General features: G+C 41.2%; 3 protein-coding genes across 5 annotated transcripts in view; all 3 read left to right on the top strand.

The window, feature by feature from the left end:
• LOC311508594 (ninjurin-1-like) overlaps positions 1–5,697 on the top strand; it is a gene marked incomplete at its 5' end in the record, with an annotated part of 32,285 nt that extends 26,588 nt beyond the window's left edge. The window contains 3 exons of the mRNA XM_084573425.1: positions 4,469–4,605; positions 4,711–4,790; positions 5,527–5,697. Coding sequence (XP_084429551.1) covers positions 4,469–4,605; positions 4,711–4,790; positions 5,527–5,696 — 387 coding nt within the window. The 3' untranslated portion in view covers position 5,697. The remainder of the gene's footprint in view (positions 1–4,468; positions 4,606–4,710; positions 4,791–5,526) is intronic.
• Positions 5,698–9,082: 3,385 nt separating this feature from the next.
• Positions 9,083–14,438, top strand: LOC311508380 (E3 ubiquitin-protein ligase TRIM39-like). The gene is made up of 2 exons (XM_084573104.1): positions 9,083–9,644; positions 11,449–14,438. Exon 2 carries the CDS (start codon positions 11,451–11,453, stop codon positions 13,245–13,247), a length of 1,797 nt encoding a protein of 598 aa, XP_084429230.1. The 5' UTR covers positions 9,083–9,644; positions 11,449–11,450; the 3' UTR covers positions 13,248–14,438.
• A 2,238-nt stretch (positions 14,439–16,676) lies between these two features.
• The window catches only part of LOC311508545 (ELKS/Rab6-interacting/CAST family member 1-like), a 133,395-nt gene continuing 126,566 nt past the window's right edge, over positions 16,677–23,505 (top strand). For 2 of the 3 annotated variants that reach the window (XM_084573356.1, XM_084573354.1), the window contains exon 1: positions 16,677–16,938. The gene's annotated coding sequence lies outside the window, so the exon portion shown is untranslated. The remainder of the gene's footprint in view (positions 16,939–23,505) is intronic. The other variant, XM_084573355.1, reaches the window with a different exon arrangement.

The raw sequence follows: 23,505 nt of genomic DNA, 5'->3' as shown, positions 1-23,505 counted from the left end.
TGCGGGTATTTTTCCAGCTTTCAGGAGCACATGGACTACAGATTATAGATACAAACAGTAGAAAAAACACTTTTTTAGCCTTACACCTCCTCAAAAATAAAGTATAAGATCTTTTTTTTATATTCTATTTAAGTATTTTTCCCTCCATGACAGAACAGCTCTGAAGCCAACTGGTTTTAAATCACAACTTTGCAGGTAATCGTGTGTAACGTTGCTCACATCCTGCACCTAATTCTTCAAAATGCTGCTGCAAGTGAAGCTCTATCTTCCCCTCTCTTTACCTATCTGGTGAAACAAAGGTTAAAATAATGATCTGCGATCATATTCAATAAGAGCAGTTTAAGCACGATAGAAGCACAGTCAGTATATTTAGAGAGGCATTATGCTAAGTGAACACACATGGCCCTAAAACTGTATGGGCCAGTTTAGTGTTTTTGGTTTGTGGTGTGTGTATATGTGTGTGTGCCTTGGCGGCATGCCAAAGGCTGATGTTGATAAAGTGTGACCACGAGTCCCCAAAGGAGAAAAAGGTGGAAGCATGCCAGGTTATATAGTACCTACTTTTTCTCCATCTCTCTATTTGTAACTCTGTCATCACTTCCTCACTACCTTCTCTGTCCTCCCACCACTCCCACTTCTCCTACTATGTCTCTCTTTCTTTTTCTTACCCTGTCTCTCTCACCCAAAAAGGCTGTGGTACATGTGTTCATAATGTTTTTGTAGTTCTTAACGGTTCTAGGAATTGCTGAATAGTTTCTTGGAGATTTACCCAGCCTGGATCAAACTGTACTGAAACACAAGCTGCATGGGGGATGAAATCAAGATATCAGCATAAAAGTGTGTCACGTAAACAAGTTTGATGAGAAAAACAGAATCATGTCAACCGCAGAAAGGTGTTTAATTAGATTTCCAACCGTACCCTGGGATTAGTTAACATCTGGACCAGAAGACAGATACCTTTCCTCCTCAGTGAAGAGACAATTTGTTTTGGTTTGCGGTGCCCAGAAAGTCCAAGAACCGCAACCGCTTCAGAAATGGCAGCACAGCCATGAAAAGCCACAGACCTCATATGAACGGTGTCAGAGAAAACTATTTGTTACCACCTGGCAAACCGTGCAGAAAGAAGTGGGTCAGTGCCTGTGAGTGAAAGGGAGGAAAGTGGACGTAAACACATAACGACCGAGCTGGACGGTGTTTTTGCTTAGCAATGCTAAGGAGCCCACGAGAATGATGTGTTTATGTCCTGCATTGTGTGGCAAAGTGCATGTGTCCCTCCACAAATACTGGGCTAGACCTCCATGTGTGGACAAACTGAAAGCATTGTGTGACTGTCAATGGTTTAGTAGGCTTCAAACAAGCAGTTTGTTGTGCTGAGTTCTGACAACCTCTGCAAAGAGGGATGATAGAAACTTTATGTTGTATATATTTTCTTTTAATTTTATGTATAGTAGTTTCACATGAATTAATGCGAAATTGTTGCATAGCAAATCTTAGCATAGCACTTGCAAATTAGCAAAACAAAACCTAGCAAAACATTTGCCTGTCACCATATGTTTTTTATTTTATTTTTAATTTTTAAATTGACCACATGGTGGAGCTGGAGAGTACTGTAGCACAGCACTGGCTAAACTATCTACAAGTGCTAGCTTAGTTAGCAAGGTGAGTACCTAACATAGACTGTATATAAATAGGGACAACTCCTCCCCACTTCCTTGCATTGGCCAAACTGATGCTATGTCCCCGGGTATATGGGCGGCGCCATCTTGCGAGTTTGGAGCCAGAGTCTGCGCAGTACGGTCCGAGAGTGGAGCCATGCAGAGCACATTATCGATGACCCGCCCACACTTCTGCCAGACTCACTCACATTTTCATTTAATTAATGCTACACTCTGCTCTACCTCCACCAGTTGGATTATACACTGTACTTACAACTCTCACTGTCCCACGGGATGCTTTATGGAGCGGTTGGCATAGCAACTGGTAGCCACCATTATGTCACATTTTGTTTCCATAGCGCCAAATAACTATCTAAAACGAAACTTCTCCAAACAATTGGCACTTGAACATCCATCAACATTATATTAACTACCTAAAATGACAGAAACTATCCTTGAAAAATAATTATTTGACGTGTATTTTAGTTTGGCCCAATTCCCATCCACTAACATGGAGGGGGTGGAGCTTATGACCTATACTGCAGCCAGTCACCAGGGGGAGCTCTACTTGCTTTGGCTTCACTTTTGAGAAGTAGTTCTGCCATGCATATACTGTCTACGGTAGCTTATTTATGTTAACTGGGATGTTAATTTTAGCGATAAAAAAAAGATTAAAACTAAATATACTTTCAGAAAACAAGGTACAGCTGACTACTTTTTTAATCAACCAAAAATTGTAAAACATGACAATTAAACCCAGACTATTTAAAGCTACACTGTGCTAAGGCATGGCTAGCCTCTAGCTTGATTCAATCAAAAAATAGCCAGGGCCAAAAGCTTAACCCGGACCATCATTTAAAAAGTGAACATTATGTTCTATTAAAGAGGACTTCAGACTACTTATTGAGGTCATAAACTGAAAACATTAACAATCTGATCTGAAACAAAAGCACGGTTGAGGCTATTTAGATGTCTCTATATATATATAAAAAAAAATCTCACCACAATGAAGATTTGAGTAATTGCTTCCTGAAAACATGTTGATTTGTGGCTACAGAAAACTGACAGATTTTACTGTTGGGGATTTACGGTCATGTAGTTGTATACACACACACTGCAGAAACTTCACTTTACGGCGTGTTGGGCAACGCAGTGAAGCAACGAGTCACACATACAAGGACTTAACAGGACATAAAATATAAAAACAGACGCAGCACACACAGAGAGGCTGCAGAGTTGAACAATTGCTGCACAGTGTCAACGTTCTGTTTACTCTGGAGCAGCAAAGCACATTACAGCACACTTAGGTCATAAAGTACAATGTGTCCCCAGTGTGCACATGATTGACTTTATGTATATGATCTATGTCATCCTTAAGCACATCTCTATGTCTGTGCAGCCTAAAGAAAAGCTAATTACAGCTTTGCTGACACAGCCCGGGGTAAAATGATCCATTTGTGGACAAAATATCTTAATGTATGGCTCATGCATCTGCACACAGAGCACCACGCCATGGCAATAATTAGATCTAGAACAGTTTAGTGTCATGAGCTATGAGTCATATGTTATGGTATTATGTAAGGATGTTTCAGGTTTTCTTTTTCTCGTCTTCTCTCTGCACACACACGCACCTGATTGTAACCTTTACCCTAAAGCCAAGTCTTAACAGGTCTTCCCCCAGAGTTTGGCCTCCGCAACTCAATAAAAACAAGAACACACCTTATTTTTTGGTTTCCAAGTTGCTGCAAACCAAATGAAATTTTAGATTTGTGATTATTTCCAGCTTATCTATAAAATGATTGTCCTGTCCACACAAGTTGACACAGGCGCATGAATACACACACACAGCGCTGCAAAGTGCTTCCTTATGTCTGCTTGTTTCTGTCACACCTAAAACATGAATTTCATTTTTAACTAGACAGCTGGATGCCTTGAGACTTAGACTGATGTAATGAAAAAAACAATTAACACAATACATGCAGTGTTTTTATCTTGATCACGGCAATTGTCAGACGAACTCAATATCTTGACATCCTCATCGGTCACATTTGTGGCTTAAATGTCATTTTAAATACAGAATCGTATCAGTAATACAATATATAATGTCACATTAATTGCAAAGCAACAGCCTGTTGTGGTATCCGTGGTCTTTGCTGCCCTCTCCTGGTCACTTCTTCAAATGTACATTTTAAAACTTATCTCTTATGTCTCTTTTTATCACACATATTTATCAGCATATATATGTAATGTCCACTCCATATTTTATACTCTTACATGTTGTATATATTGTATATTTGCACTTGTATATCCTATTTTCCCTATATTTGTATTTTGTTATATATTGTATATGATGTATATACATATTTTCATATCCTTGTACATTGCATGTACATTCTCGCATATTGTGTAATTATACACATGCTCTGTTTTGTATATACATATAAATTCTAAAAAAGACCATGATAAGGTTAACATGAAGTTATTAGAAAGCAAAGTTATTTCTAAAGCACATTTGAAAACAACCTCAGTTGAACCAAAGCGCTGCACAATCAGAGCAATATAAATAAATCAACAATCCCTTTTAAACATAAAACTAATTAAAAGTAATCTAATTAAAAATGAGATAAACATTAAACATTAAAAATCCAAGATATCCTGGTCAACTTTAACTAAAGGCCAGCGAGAAGAAGTGGGTTTTCAACGAAGATTTAAAATGCACCAAACTCTGGGCAGCTCATCGCTGCACAAAGGTTGAAATATTAATGCCAAGGCTTTGAAGGATGACTTGAAACCTGTATCTCTGTGTGTTTCAGGGAGCTTCATCCTCTAACCTGAACATGAACCTGTATGCCACTAAGAAAACAGCGGCTGAGGGCATGCTGGACTTCGCTCTGTTCCTGGCCAACATAACGCACATGAAGACCGTCATCGAACAGGGAGCTGGATACAGGTTGGATTCAAACCCAGAACCTTCTTGCTGTGAGGCATCGGAGCTAACCACCTCACCAATGTACCAGCCAGCATTTCTGTTAAATATCCGTTTTTCGTTTCTCAGGTACTACATCGCTGTTCTGACACTCATTTCCTTCTCCCTGGCTCTTCAAATTGTGGCTGGAGTCCTGATCATCATAATCGGTGAGCATCAGAGAAGTAGCCTTAAAAGCTCCCATGTTTCTAACCAATTACATTAACACACTAATTCTCTGACACATTGGTTTGTTGTGAACATATGGTTAGTGTAGTCACTTTAGATATAAAATCCGCAAACCATCAAATATATTTTCTGTGCACCATAAAAAAAACTATGGAGAGATGAAAGTTGTGTCTTGTTCTTGGTTATGTTTTGGCGTGTGTTTGCACGTGTGTGTGTGTGTGTCTGTTGCAGCCCGGCGAGACGTCAACGAGGAGGCCAACCAAAAGCGCCTGGACGGCCTGAACAACACGACAACCGTCATCATCTTCCTCATCTTTGTCACCAACATCTTCATCTCTGTCTTTGGGATGGAGCGCACCGGCCTCTTTGCCAGGATGCATTTCTGACTTTGTGACGTAGAGAGTGATTCAGAAAGTTTAGCTCTTTTTGGAAAGTAAGAAAATAGTCATGTGACCGGACGCAAACACACACATAACACAAAGATCGTGTGACTTATTCTTCTACTCACTTACTGTACTAATCAACCACAGTACTCTGATATCTTTATTTGATTTAGTCAGAATGAATGGACTGGGCCACGGGACCAACTAGACATGTGTGTGTCTGTCTCTGTTTTTCTGTCTGTGTGCTTGTGTTGTGGTTATCTGTGTGTGTGTGTGTGTGTGTTGTGCATGCACTGTATGTTTTATCCATTTGTGTGTGTATGTGTGTGCGCAGCTCGTTTTGAGTTTAAATCCCTGCCTTCTTGCCGGCGGTGGTTAAACTTCCTGAACAATCTGGTCACTGGCCTCATCTTCCTCACCCTCATTGTCAACATCATCAAAGCGGCCTTCGGCACACAACGCAGCTGCTTCCTGCTGTGGCTGTTTCAGCGCTTCATTCTATGAGGCACGCTTGGCAAACAGATGTATGTGCAGTCACAAACATGACTACATTAAGGTGTGCAGAGTATTTTATTTGTGGAAAAACAATGAAAAGTTACATGCATTTTGGTTGGCAACAGTGTAATTCCTGATGCTACAGATGCAGATGCAGTTCTCGACATGGCAGCTTTAATCTTTATCCCTTCATGCGTTGAGCGTTAGCTTCAACATTTAGCCTCAGAGCTGAATGTCCAAACGTCCAGGAATAGTTTGAAAATTTTTGAAGTATACTCATTAGCATTCTTGCTTGAGAGTTAGAGGAGAAGATTAACGCCTCTCTCATTTCTAAATGTGAACCGCTAGTTAGCTTAGCTTAACATAAAAACTGGAAACCAATCTCAAACTCTATGACCTTATAAGGTAATTAAAGGTGCTGGTAGCCGGATTTTGTTTGTCAGCTAGGCTAGCTATTTCACTAATTGCTTCAATAGAGAGGAAGCTGACTTGCTAGCCCTTATGCTAAGTTAAGCTAACAAGCTTTTTGCTCCAGCTACATATAGATACAGGCATTAAAGCCATATTGATTCTCTCTGTTAACTCTACGCAAAAACGTATATTTCAACAAATCATATCTTGTTTAAATGCGTATTTATTTATGCCAAAGCGTATTGTATGCTAATGTTAGCAGTTAGCAGTTGATGCTGCACTCTCTCAGTTTGTAATGCTCAGATCAAACTTCTGTTTGCATCCAGTAATCTTTATATTCATACAGAGTATTCAAATGGCATTGTGATTACTGTGTCCATAAGTAAAGTGCGCTATATTCACCACTACATATACAGTACAGTAATTTAGTTGAAAAGAGTTTTCCTTTATATTTCATAATATGTCTCAGTGTTGCATAGCCTACATTAAATTAGCCGCACATAAGTTTGCTAAGCTGTTAGTCTCAGTGGGTTTGAGATGCCAACAGTTGCATAGCTGCGGTCTTCTTACAACTTGTGATTAGTTTTATCACTTGAACGATAAAAAAACATTTTGTGCAGCCGACTTCACATGTTGTTCACATGTAAAGTTGTAAGTTCCATTTGAAGCCAGCAATAGTTCCTCTTCAGTCCGGCCACAATGTCCCCTAAACTTGACAGAGGGAGGGAAGTGTATCTGAGCTGCTTTTATTACTGTTTGTATGGGGTAATTGTGTGCGTACGCACTAGCGAGAATGCATGCATCATTTGTGTGTTTGTGTGTGTTTGAAATCACGTGTCTGTTTGTGTGTGTGTGTGTGCGTTTGTACTGCAGCCCGCAGGGACCTGAACGTGGTGTCCAATCAGAAACGACTCGACTACCTGAACAACCTCGCCACAGGCGTCATCTTCGTCACCACGGTGGTCAACTTCTTCGTCAGCTTCTTCGGATCCAAGAGGACTGGCTTCTTCCGCTGGCTGCTGGCTCGACTCCACTTCTGACACACACAAGGCCACAAACGCACTCAACATATACCGACACGCACCGTGAAACAATTCACATATACTTTGAAACTTCAAATGTAATTTAGGCTTTTAATAGTAATTCACAATGTAATCCAACTAAAACATTTTAACCAGCTGTAATGTGTGCATGGTTTTATTTGCAACATTAATGTGCTTGTGCAACAACTGTGCATTGTTTTGCATAATATGTATTTCCAACTTTTTTACTGTATATTCTGCATGTATTCCTCGGTTGTGTGGTAACTGGTCAAATTTCAAAACTTGCCTTTTTTTTTTTTTTAAATATATCATTTATTTAAAAATGTTTTTAAGGTTCAATACCAGGGTATTACAAGCAGGGTAAACATGTATATACACATTCTCCTCCCTAAAGGTGAATAAATGCGGTGATTTAACAGAAACGTGTCAATGCTTATTGTGTTTTTTGCTGAAACTTGCTTGTTTGGTGACCATCAGTGGCTGGCTGTTGAAAGATTACAGAGTAAGTGTGCATGCATTTGAAGATGAGAGAAATAAGTGATGCGAATTTTGAAGGAATAAAAGTGTGATGCATCTTAGACAAACTCTTTGTCTTTGTGTTGGAACCTGGTGTAGCCTGAAGTCTTTTCTCCTTTTATCATTTATCTGTGTGTGTTTGTGTGAAAACAGGCCGCCGGGACCTGAACAACTCCGCCCTGCAGAAGCGTCTGGACTACCTGAACAACGTAACAACCACCGTGGTCTTCGTCACCACGATCCTCAACTTCTTCATCAGTACCTTTGGCATGCAGCGTACCGGTCACTTCCCATGGCTTATGATGCGCATTCACTGACGCACGCACACACAGATACACACATTCGTCTGGTATCTTTTAGACAGCTGATAGACACACTTACATGGGTCATATCGTTTCATGTGTAACTCCTTTCTGTAGCCATCATTCCTTACATGTTAACATCAGCCTAAAAACATCATAGTCCGCACTGTGTTCTTTTTTCCCTCTAAATACACAATAAAAATGAAATAAAAATCCTTTGTTTATCTGTGTTGTACACAATGGCCACACATTAGGAAGTACATACAAAACTTACAATATGGTTCTCCTCCTCTCTCTATTTCTGTAGCTCTGCGTTTTCTTTTCCATGATATTTCATACACTTAAACAAGTTTGTTGTGTTACCACTGCATCTTACAGCCTTTTTACAAATAGTACAGCCTGCTGTCGTTTCAGTTTCGGCCTAACCGAACAGTGCCCCTCTTTCTCTCTGCCATTCTTCTGCTCAGTCTCTGTGCTAGTGAGGTGTTATGCGCACGAGAGCCGGTTCTAAGAGGCGATGCTTGGTAGTGAATCAAAAGAGCTGATTCCCATCCAGTGAGAGCCGGCTCCCCACCATTTTTTTGCCTTTTGCTCTTTCAACTCTTCTCGCGTGAAGGACGGGGCAGAACTTTGTATTTATGGGCACGCCATGTGGCCAATCACATGCGAGGATTTAGGATTATACAATTTTGTGAAAGAGAGAGGGGAACAGATGCTGTGGGTGACTGAGTAAGACAGCAGACAGTAGTGAGGAAAAGAGTACGAGAGCACGTAATTATGAGTGACACCCGTAAATGAAGCAGCGTCTGGCTGAAATTTAAAGACTTTTGGAATGGCAGAGCAGAGTGTCTTCGCTGCAAAATGAAAATATATTAAGACCAGGCTCCACCACAAACCTGCACAAGGGCATTTATACTGTTTATTTACTGAGTTTGGTTCTGGTTTTGCTTGTGTGGATTTGATTGCAGTGTTTTGTTCATTTATTTGCACAATTAAAGTTTTATTGAAATATCAAACAAAATTAAGAATGCTTTTGTAACAGAATAACTGCACAAAATTAGACAATTATTAGGATTATCATAAAAACATTGAATGCAAAAGGGCTTCTCAACACACAAACCATATGTGTTGGGCTAAAATATGAGGCCATAAACGATCCATAAAAATAAATAAATAAAGAGCTGTTCGGGAGCCGAAGAGTCAGCTCTTCTTTTGGGAGCCGTGTCAAAAGAGCCGGCTCTCAGAAAAGAGAGTAACTTCCATCACTACTCTGCTGTGTGTAACCATTGTGTGTAACGGCCTGGTCGGGCCTGGCTGGTAGCGGGGGGCGGTGCTTGGTTGCCTGAGTCACGTGAGTCAGGCTCTGCGACCACAGCAGCGTCTAGACAAACAGTCAGGTAGGTTTAATGAGAGAGACACTTAAACTTAAGCATCGATCTCATTACATGTAAGTTAAATAAGCTTGCATTTTGCCAGTTTTGGTACAATAATGCGGCCAAACTGATTCAAAAACAATTCAACTTATTTTTTTTATTTATTTTTTTTTTTTATATTTTGCCTGAATAATCTCAAATCTAGACAGGAAGAGGTGGGGAAAGTGAAAGAATGCGAGTATTTTTCTGAGAAATGAAACTTAACTGAAACTTGATGAAACTTCGTTGCTTTCAACGGACACGTCTCGGCAGGTAAAGTTCAACTACTTTTTTTTTTACTTTGTTCTCATGATGATACTTCCTGTTGTTGGATGCTGTATTATATAAAATACAAAATATCACATTTCAGATTGTTTTTGTCGTACCAGGTCGCCAACTATTTAATTACTGATCTCGCGATGTTAAGCATTTTTATTGTAAATATAAAATTTCGTCTTTATGCACGAATTGAACGGATTAAAACTTCTTAAAAATGTAAATATAAGACTAAGAAACATGCCAGCAGGGGGATGTTCATAAAAAAAATGGCTAAAAATGCACAGTAGTTTTAATGCAAAACACAGGGTTTTTTTTAACCACTTATTTTCATCTTAGACTCAAACTTATATTTGTCACACATGAAGTTATGTACAATTTATGATCATAATAGGGTAGTGGGTTAAAGTGTATGGAGATAAAAGGCACACTTGTAATACCCTGCTGTAGCAACAAAAAAACAAGAGCTACCGTGTTGTCAGGACCGGGAAAAGAAATCTAAAGGTCACACCTGCGCAGGTTTTACAGTACCTTTGGCAGCTATTGTGAACGGTTTTAATGCTTTTATTTCTAAACATTACAACTATACTGCCTACGTTTAACACATTAGCTGCTGGAGTTAGAGGAGATCAAACAAGTTCATCCAAGCAACTAAAGGGCCTGACTCTGTAAACTGAAACCACCCTGCTTCCACGTTGTTTTGATGTTCTGCACCGCCGACGAAAGCCGCACAAAATCTCTAACCGTTCACTGTTTTAAGTACCAGCTGAGCCTAACTGAACTGAGTCATTTCAGCTGTCGATTCTCCAAAATAAATTCTACCCGGATTACTCTTAACATCAGTGCAAATGACGAGCCTGGGAGGTTTGCCTCTTATCTCTTCCAGCATGAAGATTTTGTTGCTGTGCGCTACTGTGAATGCAATAATGCATTACATGTGAACACATAGTTCAGGAGGAACTCAAGTGACCTTCTTTAGTCTTATTTCCTCTCAGCTTTTGAATAATTACATTAAGATGCAAAATAAATAGTACAAGTTCATTTGTGTGCTAACTTTTGTGTCATTTGTAGTCGTTCAGGAGATATTTAGATCTGCGTATATCCATTTAGTAGGAGTGAATGGGGCACCGCAACGCAGCCTCTAAATAACACATTATCTGCCGCGAAACGCATTTCACCAATATTTTGTTATGATACGCTAGTGCTATTCCCCGTTGAGTCCGGAGTTACCTGTTAATCTACTAGTTGTTCTTTGGCCAGCTGTTCCTCTCTCTGCCTCCGCATCCTCCTTTCAACAAGCTCCTCAACCGTATACTCTGTATACTCTCTCAGAGATGACATCATCCAGATCAGAGGTTAGTAGGTCAATCTGCAGCCCCCGGATGATGATAACAGGTGACTGTGGACTCAACGGGGAACAGCACTAGTGTACCATAACAAAATATTGGTGAAATTAACAAGTTTTGCAGCAGATAATGCGTTATTTAGAGGCTGCGTTTTGGTGCCCCAGTCACTCGCACTATATGGATATACGTGACGCTCCACTGGATCTAAATATCGTCCAAAAGACTCCAAATGACACCAAAGTTATATGGGTGAGTAAACGATCGTGTTTTATGCCAAAAATAAGGTCCAGGTTGTAAAAAACGGTAGTTCCCCTTTAATGCAAGTCTGGGTCCAAAGCGTTACCCCTCTGCACACGCATACAGTATGTTTCATGCTATAAGCTGCAAAAGACAGGTATCAAATGGACATGTAGGTAATTTGTCGTTATTTAAAAATGTCCTTTCCTTTCCTCTAGGCATGGCTTCAGCTAGCAGCTCCTCAGTGGAGGACCAGTTCCTCTGTTCAATCTGTCTGAATACCTTCTCTGAGCCTGTCTCGACACCATGCGGACACAACTACTGTAAGGCTTGTATCAAATCGTACTGGGACACCACTAGTCAGAAACAGTGTCCTCTCTGTAAGACAAGGTTTCCCAAAAGACCACAGCTGCGGGTCAACACAGAGTTCAGAGCTATGGTGGAGCATTTTAACAGCACGGTGGTGAAGGATGGAGAAGAGATCCTTGCCAAACCAGGCGAGGTGCCCTGCGACGTCTGCTTCGGACTGAAGTTTAAGGCCCATAAGACGTGCCTGGTGTGTCTGGCGTCGTACTGCCAGCCTCACCTGGAGCCTCATCAGAGGGTTGCAAATCTTAAGAAGCACAAACTGGTTGACCCTTTGCCAGACCTGGAGGACAGGGTTTGTAAGAACCATGACAAAATGTTGGAGCTCTACTGTCAGACAGACCACGTGTGCGTTTGTTTCATGTGCCTACAAGACGACCACGTGTCGCATGAAGTCATTCCGTTAGAGCGCGCTTTCAGAGAGAGGAAAATCTGGCTTCAGAACGTGACCTCCGAAATTAAAATGAAGGAAAACTCAAAATGTAAAAGTGTTGAGAAAATTAAATGCTCAATCCAACAGAGCGAGAAGAAGTCTGAGAAAGAGATTAAAGACATTGTCGAGGTTTTCGCTTCTCTGGCGGCGTCTCTGCAAAGAAAGCAGGCCAAGCTGACCGACGTGGTTCAGTGTAAGCAGAAAGACGCGCAGACAGGAGCCGAAGTCCGTATAACACAGCTGGAACAAGAAGTTTCTGAGCTGAGGAAGAGAAGATCTGAAATACAGCAGCTTTTACAGACACAGGACCACTTCCACCTGCTAAAGAGCTGGCCATCCCTTAACTTGACTGAGCACAGGGCGTCCTACGCGGCCCCTCCATTCACAGAAGACCTCTCTGACATCAGTCAACAGACTTATGTGCCGATGGTTAAAAAATCAGTTGATCGGATGGATGGATGGATGAGTAATGAGATGGAGAGGCTTTTGCGTAAGGTCAGCTTGTATGAAGTCCGCGATGCTTCCGAACAGGCTGAAATATTTGGGCTCTATCCCAGTGAGTATGATGAAGTAGTGTGGGATCCGCCTCAGGACAGGCTGATGATGATCCAGCAGAACGATGCAGTGAATGTGACTCTGGATACCTACACAGCCTATCCCGGATGCATCGTGTGTGAGGATGAGAAGGTATTCAGGTACCGTAAAGGTGAACCTTTTCACCCTAGTTTATTCATTAGAAGGTTTGAATTTCAGCCTTTTGTCTTTGGAACAGAGGGGTTTTCTTCTGGTAGATTCTACTATGAGGTTGATGTCAGTGGATGTAAAGGCTGGGTCTTGGGAGTGGCCAAAGAGTCCATTAACAAGGAGATACATGATATTCTCCTGCCTGGAGAGGGACGCTGGTTATTTGGTTCAACGTACACCCAATCTCTTGGGTATTTTAATCATAGCAATCTGGGTATGGCCACATACCTTCAAGAGGATCTTCAGACTGTTGGAGTGTTTGTCGATTATGAGAAGAGACAGGTCTCCTTCTATGACGTGGAAGCCAGGACTAGGATCTTCTCCTTCTCAGACTGTGCCTTCACTGAGACTCCGTCATTACTAAAAGCTCTCCTGTATTCTATAACCAGCACTTCCTTAAGCAACAGAGTGAAACTCTTTCCTGTTTTTGGATTAATTGGAAATTGTCCTGAGGATGTGCTTGTCGTCCGCTAGATGGTGCAACTTAAGGAGCCACCGATCAGCTACAGGATCCAGCCTGTGGGAGACCTGCATCATGGCATGTATGTGGATGTCTGTTGGATTGGACCAGACGACTCATGACCCCGTTTACCACTTTTCCTTCCTCGGACCGCTTTTTGATAGGTACTGACCACCGCAGATCAGGAACACCCCGCAGCTGTTTTGGGGATGCTCCAATCCATTCGTCTGGCCGTCACAATTTTTCAAAGTCGCTTTAATCCTCCCACTTTCCCATTTTTCCCATGTCTAACAATTTGAGGACAAATGTTCACTTGCTGTGTAGTATATCCAACCATGTGACAGGTGCCGTGGTAACAAAATAATCCATGCTTTCTATGTTGAGTAGGTTTTCTCATGTCAGATTTGACATCTACAGTAAAATATTGTAAATATTGAAGAATAAATGCAATTTAATGGTACCTTGGTATCTTATCTACAGCAGAGGCGCTTTAGAGACAGTAGTTGTATCTCCTACAGTAGTACAAAACAGTATTTTGTTGTTTTTCTAACTATAGTTTAAGAAGTACAAGGAAGGGCAGCTGCAATGCCTTTATTTGACTAGATGGTGGCGCCATTGTTTAACCGTTGTTCTTTTCATGAAGGACTCAAGAGGAAACAAAAAACAAAACAAGGCCTGAACAGTGGCATCATGGGAAAACTCATAGCTTAAGGATCATGCATCGTTTTGATAATTTCTTTGATTTGAAGCATAACTTTGTGAACATATAACATGTGTAATAATGGTCCTGTCAATAAGACACGCTTAAGACATGTGATGATAATTTTATGGCACGCTTGAAGCCAATTGATATCGCTTTAAACAAACACATTTATGAGTTTTATGTATTATGCAAGTAGTTTATTGCTTAATAAAAGTCAATACATTAAAAATGTTGTTTCTCCTTGCTTATTTTCCACTCAGACCACATTAAATTCTAAATGAAATTCCCTTAACGATCATAACAAGTTTAAGACACAATGATCCTACATAGAGTTTTAGCTTATACCTTTATGGATGGTATAAACCAGTGAGTTAATTTATTTGTTACAATAAGAAGAGAGAATTGTGTTTTATATCACAAAGCCTTCCTGTGGATTAAAAACATCCATAAACCTCACGTGAACCTAGAATAACCAGTAAAAAAAAACTTGTTGATTACGTTAGCGGACGCAGTTCAGAAGCTCACGCTGGTCCGCTGTGTTTCTCTCAAGGGGAATTTTAGCCAGCAGACTATTTATACCTCAGCTGGCTGACTGACTGGCGCCCAGGGAACTGGGACACTGTAAATGTGTGTGTTTATGTGTGTGTGTGTCTTTAGTCAGTGTCTAGATGGAGAGATCTCTTTAGGATGATGTGTAATTGTGTAGGACGGATGAAGAACAGAGGAGACCTGCAAGATCACAGTGACCAGATATGAAATATGCCACATATATATATATATATATACTGTATGAAGGCTACTGGGCCATCAAAAAGAACATATCTCATATGTGACACAGTATAAAAGCATTATACTAGAAAACTGACATTCAGTAGAACTAGAGAAATGAATGTGGTATGGTTCATAGTTAAAGAAGGATGAAAGATTGTGACATATGTACACTTCAGGGCTATTGCCGATCAAGGACAGTGATTCCTAACCTTATCTGTCAGATGTAATCATGCAGACCTTTCATGTGAGCTCCAATATACAACCCTTCATGTTACAAATGAATTGATTTTAACCTAAATTAAATATAGCATTACTTATTAATTTTAACTCTTTCCTATTGATGTTAAACACATTTCTGTTACCTTTAGCATAGCTATGTTGTCTATTTATCCTATAGGCACTTTTTGGACCTTGTCTTACATTTAAGACTCATTTAGTATACTGCGGGACTAGACGCCATAACCTACGACGATCCATCCATTGACTGTCGATCTTTTCTGGTCAAGAGAAATCTGTAGCTTTGTGTAACAATTTGATTTAGTGGACAAAACTCATTAAGGGTCAAAGTGATCGAAGTATTGCTCTCTGGTCATAAATGTCACACGTAATACCTGTCACAGATAAATCACAATATCTTTATTTTTCCTGTACCTAACACACCTTAGATTAGCTGCTGTTTGTCTGGCATTAGTTGACATTAATTCCATTAATGATGTGCAACATAGCATTTAATAATATTAGTTTCACCTGTGTTAGAGGAAAATCAAAATGCCTGCTATAATGTATTGTAAAGTATTGTGTAGTGTGCAAGAAACAAGACAAGACAAAAACTTCCTTTGGGAAAACTTGGCTACGAGATCCAGGAATCTTTCCTGCACCCTTGAACACTCCCTTGCATTGTATTGCATTCTCCCTTGTTGTACAATATTCTTGATGTTCCTTGTTATTTTTCATCCTCCAAAAAACAAAGCTGAAACACTGGACTTGTTGAGGTTCTAGTAGATGTTCTTCAACTAATCCAAGTGGCTTCTTCAGTTCTAAATGACTGGTGGGAAGTTGGGGTTTTATTAGAAACATCTGTGGGTGGTGCCCACCTGAAAGTCATATAACTAGGTTCTAGTTACTAATCAGATACTTACCTGTGATTGGAAGAGCATGTTTTGATCATGTTTTTCTTTTGCAATGAACTGTATTCACAACCATTGACCTTTTACCTGACATATTCATTTTGAAGTTGTAGCACGGGGTAGACCGTGCTTCCTCAGTTGCAGTCCCCAAACTCTGGAACAGTTTGCCTCAGACACTGCCTGTTTTTAAATCTCTTCTCAAAACTAAATAACTATTATATATATTAATTTATAATTATGTATTTTTATTGATAGGACAAGCCAAGAAGATACTCAACAAGTAGTACCCTTCCAAGAAAGAAGTCACCACACATTATTTTGTAGTGCAACCTACAACGGCAGTAAAGTGTCTTATGTTTTGTTTGCCGGGTTATACATAGGCCTAATCTAACGAATTGAAACAGGCTCAGCATATAAATGCTATTAAAGGCAACCGACTGCAATTAAAGCTGCCATCAAGAACAATGTCCATCATGATCCATGTTGATCATGATCAGAGATCGCTTAAACGTTTGGTGAAATCAAATCGAAGACAACAGGAGAACTCAGGGCTATGTTTAATATCTATCTATCTCCCGGTGCAAGCCAAAGCAGAAACAGTAAAGGTAAAAGTATAAAAATAGAATAAAATTATCTATCTATCTATCTATCTATCTATCTATCTATCTATCTATCTATCTTACTTCGTTGCCACCACTTTTCATGGATACTCGTGCCCGCGCCCACCGAAAGAGGAAGGGAGGGGCTGTTCGGGGGGGTTACGTCTCGGAGGCGCGCAATTCACCGTCGTGACGTCACGGGAGCGCCCGAGCGGAGCAGCGGGGAAGCCACCAGTGGAAGAAGAGAGCTGGCAGAGACGGAAAAGAGGGAAAGACAGACAGGCAGGCAGACACACAGAACAGAGGCAAGACAGGGGACGGAGAGACAGGCAAGGAGCAGGGACGCAGACTGAAAGGAGGGCGTCTCGCCTCGGCTGACCGCCCGGTACGTTTTGCGAGGCGTCACTTTGAGCTGTGACAGGATAACTGAAGAGGATATGTGACTGGCCTCTTTCTACACAGACCTTATTTCACAACCGAGGGCAGCGACGTTAACACAGCCGCAGTGAGTACGGGAACTTAGCTGGTCAGTCTGGAGAGTGTGTGCGTGTCCACATGCATGCTTTATTACCTGTGCGCGCGTGTGTGTATGTGTGTGGTAGTTGGCCACTTGTCGGTCACACGTGTGCTACCTGTGTGTGTGTGTGTGTGTGTGTTTGTTTGTATGTATGTGTCTCGCTGCGGCCGCGTTTGAGGAATAACAGGAGCGTCGGAAATAACATAATTAAAATTTGATGGCCGCTTTGAGGCGCAGCAGTCTCGGGTCAGCAGTGGTGGTGGTGGTGATGATGATGATGATGAGGAGGAGGAGACGTACAGTAAGGCTGTCTTGGTCAGACTGTCACCATGCTACAATGGGAGCCCGTTCACTTTAGGTTTTGTTCGATAAACCAATTGTAGCTGTGCAGCCAGAGGCTCTACCAGGAATGACGGGCTAATAACTCTACGTGTTCTCTAAATGCGATTATCAATCTGCTCACTGTGTTGCAGGCAACAGATGACAGCTTTGTAGCTTCTTAAAGACACTTTGCATTCCCATAATCTTTTATTATGGTTGCTTTATCTCCTATGGTATCTCCAACATGTCCTGAAGGACTTAAAGTGCACATGTGGTAGTCAAATGTCTAGTTCTAGTTGTAATATCTCCAGCAGGAACCCTCAAGTTCCTCAGCCCACTTCACCAGCTGACAGATTTGCACGTAAAAGCTTCTTCTATCAAAGCAAACAACAATGTTTGCAAACCAAATTAACCCGGGCAAAACATAAAACTGATATGATCGTGTTGATGAAGGCAGGGGAAGGTAGGGTGGAGGGTGGAGGGTGAAGCGCCGTGATTTCCTCCGTGTTCAGCCCACAGCTCCATTTCTTTGCGCCGCCCCTCCTCCGGGAACATCCAGTCAGGGAACTGAGCTGCTTCCTGCCCCTGAGATTACTGTAAACACAGGACATTTTTAAATGTCCAGGCTCTGCTCGACTCTAGTCTGACGTTGGGCGAACGATGCTTGAGAGAAAATAGTCCTAGCGTAACATTAAATCGTTTAACAATAGGTCAGTCTTCAATGCTTGACATGTTGGCCTGGTTTGTAGTTGATGTCGGAGCCAAGTCTCTGCATAGGTTCTACATCAAAGGCTGGAACAGCCTTCGGGCCTCAAGGTTTTGCAACAACATGAGGGACCTGACAAAACGCACTGTTGTACCACAGGAACTTGTTCACAGTTCCTAGAACTTTCGTAGAAGGTAGCCTACACCATTTTTGTGTGTGTGTGTATGTGCACACTGCAGGAACTAAGAACAGTCGCATTTATTAGATCTCATCTGCATCTTTTTGGCGCCTTCTTCCAGGCAGGTACTGTAACTGTCCTTTGATTTGTTTTTAATTTTTTATGTTTATGCCATTAACTTATTGTTGTGAGTTCATACAGCCATAATAAATCAAATTGTAATTTGGATTGCTATTATTTTTTTCAGTTTATCTGTTACCTTATGACACTGTTCATCAAAAGTTAAACATTATTCAGGTTTGACCTGTTTAGGGAACATGTTAATTACTATATTCTATACATACTATATTAGTTTGTTTCACCTCAGTGCCTTATTTATTTGCAAAAGCTTTCTTAAACCTACTTATAGGCGGTTTAGACTTCTGCGTCAATTTGACGCCATAGCTGTGGCAGCAGGGCAGGTCCTAGCGGCGTAGCTGGCGTACACCTTCCCAGAAATGTGACTACACACCACGGCAGCCCAGACCACGAGACACAGTGCCAACTAGCATTTGGGTGGTGTTGTTACAGAGGGATCCAGACTGACGAGTGCCGGTGTTGGCTACGTTCATAGGTTAAGGTGTCTATGTCCCGCAGTACCCTATAAGAGTCTTTAGAGCGTAACATTAAAGGAAATCTGTGCTGTCTAAGCAAAGACACAAACTTGTAAATGCACTGGAAAGAAGTGTTGCCATATTAGCCATTAGCATCTACTAAAGAGTCTTTGTTGGGTTCTCTTGAAAAACAACAGATGTGGACACATTGGAAATTCCTAGGCTGAACACTAACCATGAATCAGACAATACCCACTGTAACAGTCCACATGCTTACGCTGCTGTCTGTTTATTTTGAGGTTGGTGAGCCAGTTAAAGTTGGTTAAAAGATTTTGTGCACTTCATGTGAAGTTACGAATGAAATCGGTTATATGACCAGAGTTTATTTAAGAGTATGACCTTAGCAAGGCAGGTCAGAACCAACGCGAATGCTTAAGAAAGACGTATAACTCTGAGCTGACTTCAATCTACATATTATCCCATGGGATAAATAAAGTATCTATCTATCTGTACTTCTCTGGTGAACCAGCATAGCTACAGGAACCTTCTGAGAACATGAGGAACCTTAAGTGACCTAGTGATTGGTCCAGATGTACAGTAAGTCTACAATGATTGGTTAACAACAGCTCTAAACGTTAACCTCTAAAATGGGACAAAACATGCAGAAACTGACCGACAGTGAAGTCTAGGCTCTATTGTGTCGGTGTGTGACATTGTTCTGTGTCTTTGCTGGTTGGCGCAAATACCAGATGTAGGCTACTTGTGGTTTCATTCAAAGAAAATACATCATTTTTTTTTGTTTTTTGACTTGTTGCATATGAATATTTTAAGTCACATTAACTTCCTCTTTTTCATTTTACACAACAAAATAAAAGAAAGGTCTTTCATTGTTTCGTTTTTGGATTTAAAAATAAAAATCACAGCAAACTTGAAATACCAAAATAATGCACAGACAGTATATGTGCTGCCAGTTGGCTGTTATATTACTTAAATAGTCCTAGTGGTGTCTAAATGCAAACAACATTCATTCCAGTATTTCTATCACATTATTGCGATCGTAACTGTTCACATACACATGCATAGATCCGCTTCCACTCGCTTTATTCATTTAACCTGGAAAACTGGCTCTGCGAGCACGCTCCTCTTTGCAGGACGAGCCTGAGGGAGTTACAATTTCCCTCCCATTAACCACTACACACTCCTGAATTAGCTCTGTGCTTCCCTGTCTTTGTGTTAATTGTCGAGTCTCAACGGTACGTTTTCTCGCATTTGTTATGTATGCAGCAGCCAAGATTAGATAAAGCATGACGTGTGTTTTTTTTATTTTTTAGCCCCACGCTTGTTGTGCGTCAGTGTGTTCATGCCCATGCACGTGTGTGCGGGGCCGTGGTGCGTGCGCGAACTCCCGATTGTGTGCGCGTTTTGTTTGCCCAGCCTGCATCTTGGATTAATTTCCTGTGGTACACAATAGACCCGAGCCGATGCTATCTGTCCCGTATCAGTGTTGTGCTTTCCAGAGTCTGAACGATATTATATTTGTTATCACGGATTCTACCAGTGGCAAAGACTTCTTCTGGGTAACGCATTATTCACTGTCACGGACTGCTAATATTTTTCCTCTGTGTAATTAGGCTGTTCATTTAATTGAAAAAAAATCCAATTTTCTCTCTGCAGGTTTAGTGTCATTGTCTTTTTTTTTAAATCCTGCAAAAATCGAGTAGAAATCATTTTAAGTATGTAGCAGCTCAGTTACAAATCTGCACCAGGCTGTCATCATGATCTGTCATTGATATCATGTCCTTACAGGAAAGCATTTTAAAGGTTAAAGGTCGGCCAAAGCGTGAACAGCAGCCAGGGAAATCCCTTTCTCATTAGAAGTTACACTTAAATGATAAATAAAAACTCCCAAGTTGTTGTTTTAGAGCTTTTTAAAGTTTATTTCTTTGACATTTCTCAAATACGTAACCTGTATGATGTAACCTTGTCACACGTCTGCTAACACTGAGGTAAAGTTGAGATATTACACGTCCCATTTTTCACTCTGACAAACTGAAATTAGTTTTTCATAAAAGGGATGCTGTTATCATAACGTGTAGAACGCGGTGAACGGCGGGTCGTCTTCATAAATCTTCGGATGAGGCTCCCCCCTCCGAGCGGGACTGGCTGTCGAGATGACTTTCAGTGAGATGCTTAACTCCAGACAGGACCAGCGAGTCCTTTCCAGCCGCGTCAGATCACGCTGAGCCAGACAGGAACGGAGAGTAACGGGGGAATAGTAATATTTAACATGAGCATAATCATCCCCATCCAAAGGCGAGAGATGAACTTTGTCAAATTCGGCTCCCACGCTGAAGCTGAAACACCAGCCGGCTAAGTATAGGCTGAGAGGTGCGGGTCTTGCGTGTCCCGTTGTGCGGTGTGACAGGCGGATGCGCGGCTGTCACATAAATAGAACACGGAGAACACCTACAGGAATGCTGACGGCGAAAGAGAGAGGCAGCGAGACGAGGTGAAGGCATCGGGGAGACAAGTGAGAGTCGGGGAGGGATCAGAGGCAGGAGAGTGATGAGAAAAAGAAGATGAAACATATGGGTGCTGACAAACCCACAGATAATCGACCCAACTCTACAGGTCTTTTAGCTAATTGGCACTCATCTTTAGGATTCGTTTTAGCTGCAGCAAGCAGATTTAAAAAAGCTCTAAAAACTGCACCTTTGTATCACCAGCATAATAAACTGGATATCTTAGCAGCTGAAAACCGAGATATTTATGTCTGTAGCTGGTGTAGACCAGAAAACTGAGCTAAGACATTCATCAGGTGGCCAGAAACACAAATGACTGATTATATTATTCCCTAGATTTGCTTTTATCTGATGGCCCGTTCCCTGCCTGTGCCAACACGTGCTTGGTATCTGCACAGGTTCAAGTGCTTGGCGTTCAACCGCGTAAGGACTTACTTGGTAGCCTGGTGTGATATTCTAGATCTCTGCGAGGCCTGAGACAGCGCTGTGTTAGTTTGGAGGAAAGATGAGACACGGAGCTGGACTCGTGTTGGGAGGCGGAGGCTAAAACACATGGCGGTGAGTGTTTTGTAAGGTTTAAAGGAGATGAGGTTGTTTTGCCTCTCAGGTTCATGTGCAGGCCTTTTTCAGAATCAGTCCCAGAAGGTTTAATTGTTTAATTAAATATTATTTAATGTGCGTTTTAACCGATTTTAGCTCATTATTTAGCTCATATGTTGTTCACACTTTCAGAAACCGACTTCGTTTGGGCTGGTGTGAACGCAGCGTTGCACCACGTCCAGGAATAAATCCACCAAGCCAAGATTTGGTCTCAGTTTGCTTGCAGTTTGTTTGAGAGCTCGTCATCGTAGTTCCTGATTTCCTGATATCTGCATTTTCAGCATAATTATGACCAATCATGAGATTGTTGACATAGTATTGAAGGCACGTCACAACTTTGTCTTGATTGCCCTGTAAACACAAACCGAATCAAGACTAAATTACATATTACTGTCTGAATTGAAACTAAATATAGGTGTAAATCCTTTATGATAATAAACTGAATATGTTGGATTTTGTTTTTCACCTGACAGCAAGAAGGTTCAGGGTTCTGTGTAGTTCTGTGTTGCATGTTCTCCTCCCTGCCTTCTCCGGGTTCTCTCTCCGGGTTTCTTCAACACTCCTAAAACATTCATGTTAGGTTAAACGGTCTAAAATTGGACGTACTTTCGTTCTTTCGATCGTTTTCTCTCTCTCTCTCTCTCTGTTAGCCCTGGGAAGGACTCTTCAGGGTGTATCTTGCCCTGTCCCAGCTGGCATTTGACTCCCCTTTGACCCAGTGACCCTTTACAGAATAAGTGGTTGTAGCTAATGGGTGAAAGGATTTTTAGTTTTTTACCGATGGCCAGAAAAAAACAAAACTTTTAGACGTGTCATCTCAATCTTTAGGAAGTTTTTTGTTTAATTTGCTGAAATTGTATGGCTCAAATGACTCACAAAATCTCACCTAAAGTCTACTTTCTAAGTTTTTTCATGCTCCAGGTGCTGGAAAATCTGCCGGTTAGTATTTACAGATTGTGCTGGAATTCCTGATAAAAGTGGACTCGTGAAGATTTACTGACTCAAAAGGTCAATGATAAACTTTAGTGAACTTTCAGCGTTTAACAGATGTGTCTTAACAGCTGTGCCACATTGCTTTTTGGTGTGAGAGTATGGTAAGCCTGTTGATAGACGGGTCTTGGGCAGTCATATGCTGGTGCTCGCTGCGTCTCATGATGCCAGCTGCGTCATTTGGTCGGTTCCCTGTGGTTTGTTTTGTATTTTTGCACTTTTGCACAGTTAAAAAGTCCTTCACCTCCAGCCCTGCCAGAATCTAAAACCACCTCAAATAATTTGTCAACCTGCTGGTTTATTCATGTGACCCTTAGACTTGAACATCAGAAAACACAACACGGCCTGTGTTGTGTTTTCCATGAGGTTCTCTAGCCAATAAAAAATAAAAAGTAGCATGTGTGTAGCCGTGTGATAAATAGGAGTCTGTCCGGTGTGTGTGCCCTGCCTCTTTTCCAGTGTAAGCAAAGTAACCCCACACCAATTTACGGGCAAACGTACACGAGCTACAGGAGGTCACGGTTTGAACAATAAAAACAGTGTGTGTTCAAATAATGCTTTAATAAAACATAAAAAGAAGATAGACATTCTGCGTGTTTCCACATTATGGCGGGAATTGGGACATATAGATTATGTACAGGTCAG

Source organism: Chelon labrosus (assembly GCF_963514085.1).
Source record: "Chelon labrosus genome assembly, chromosome: 23".
NCBI lineage: Eukaryota > Metazoa > Chordata > Actinopteri > Mugiliformes > Mugilidae > Chelon > Chelon labrosus.
This window is presented reverse-complemented; position numbering and strand designations above follow the sequence as displayed.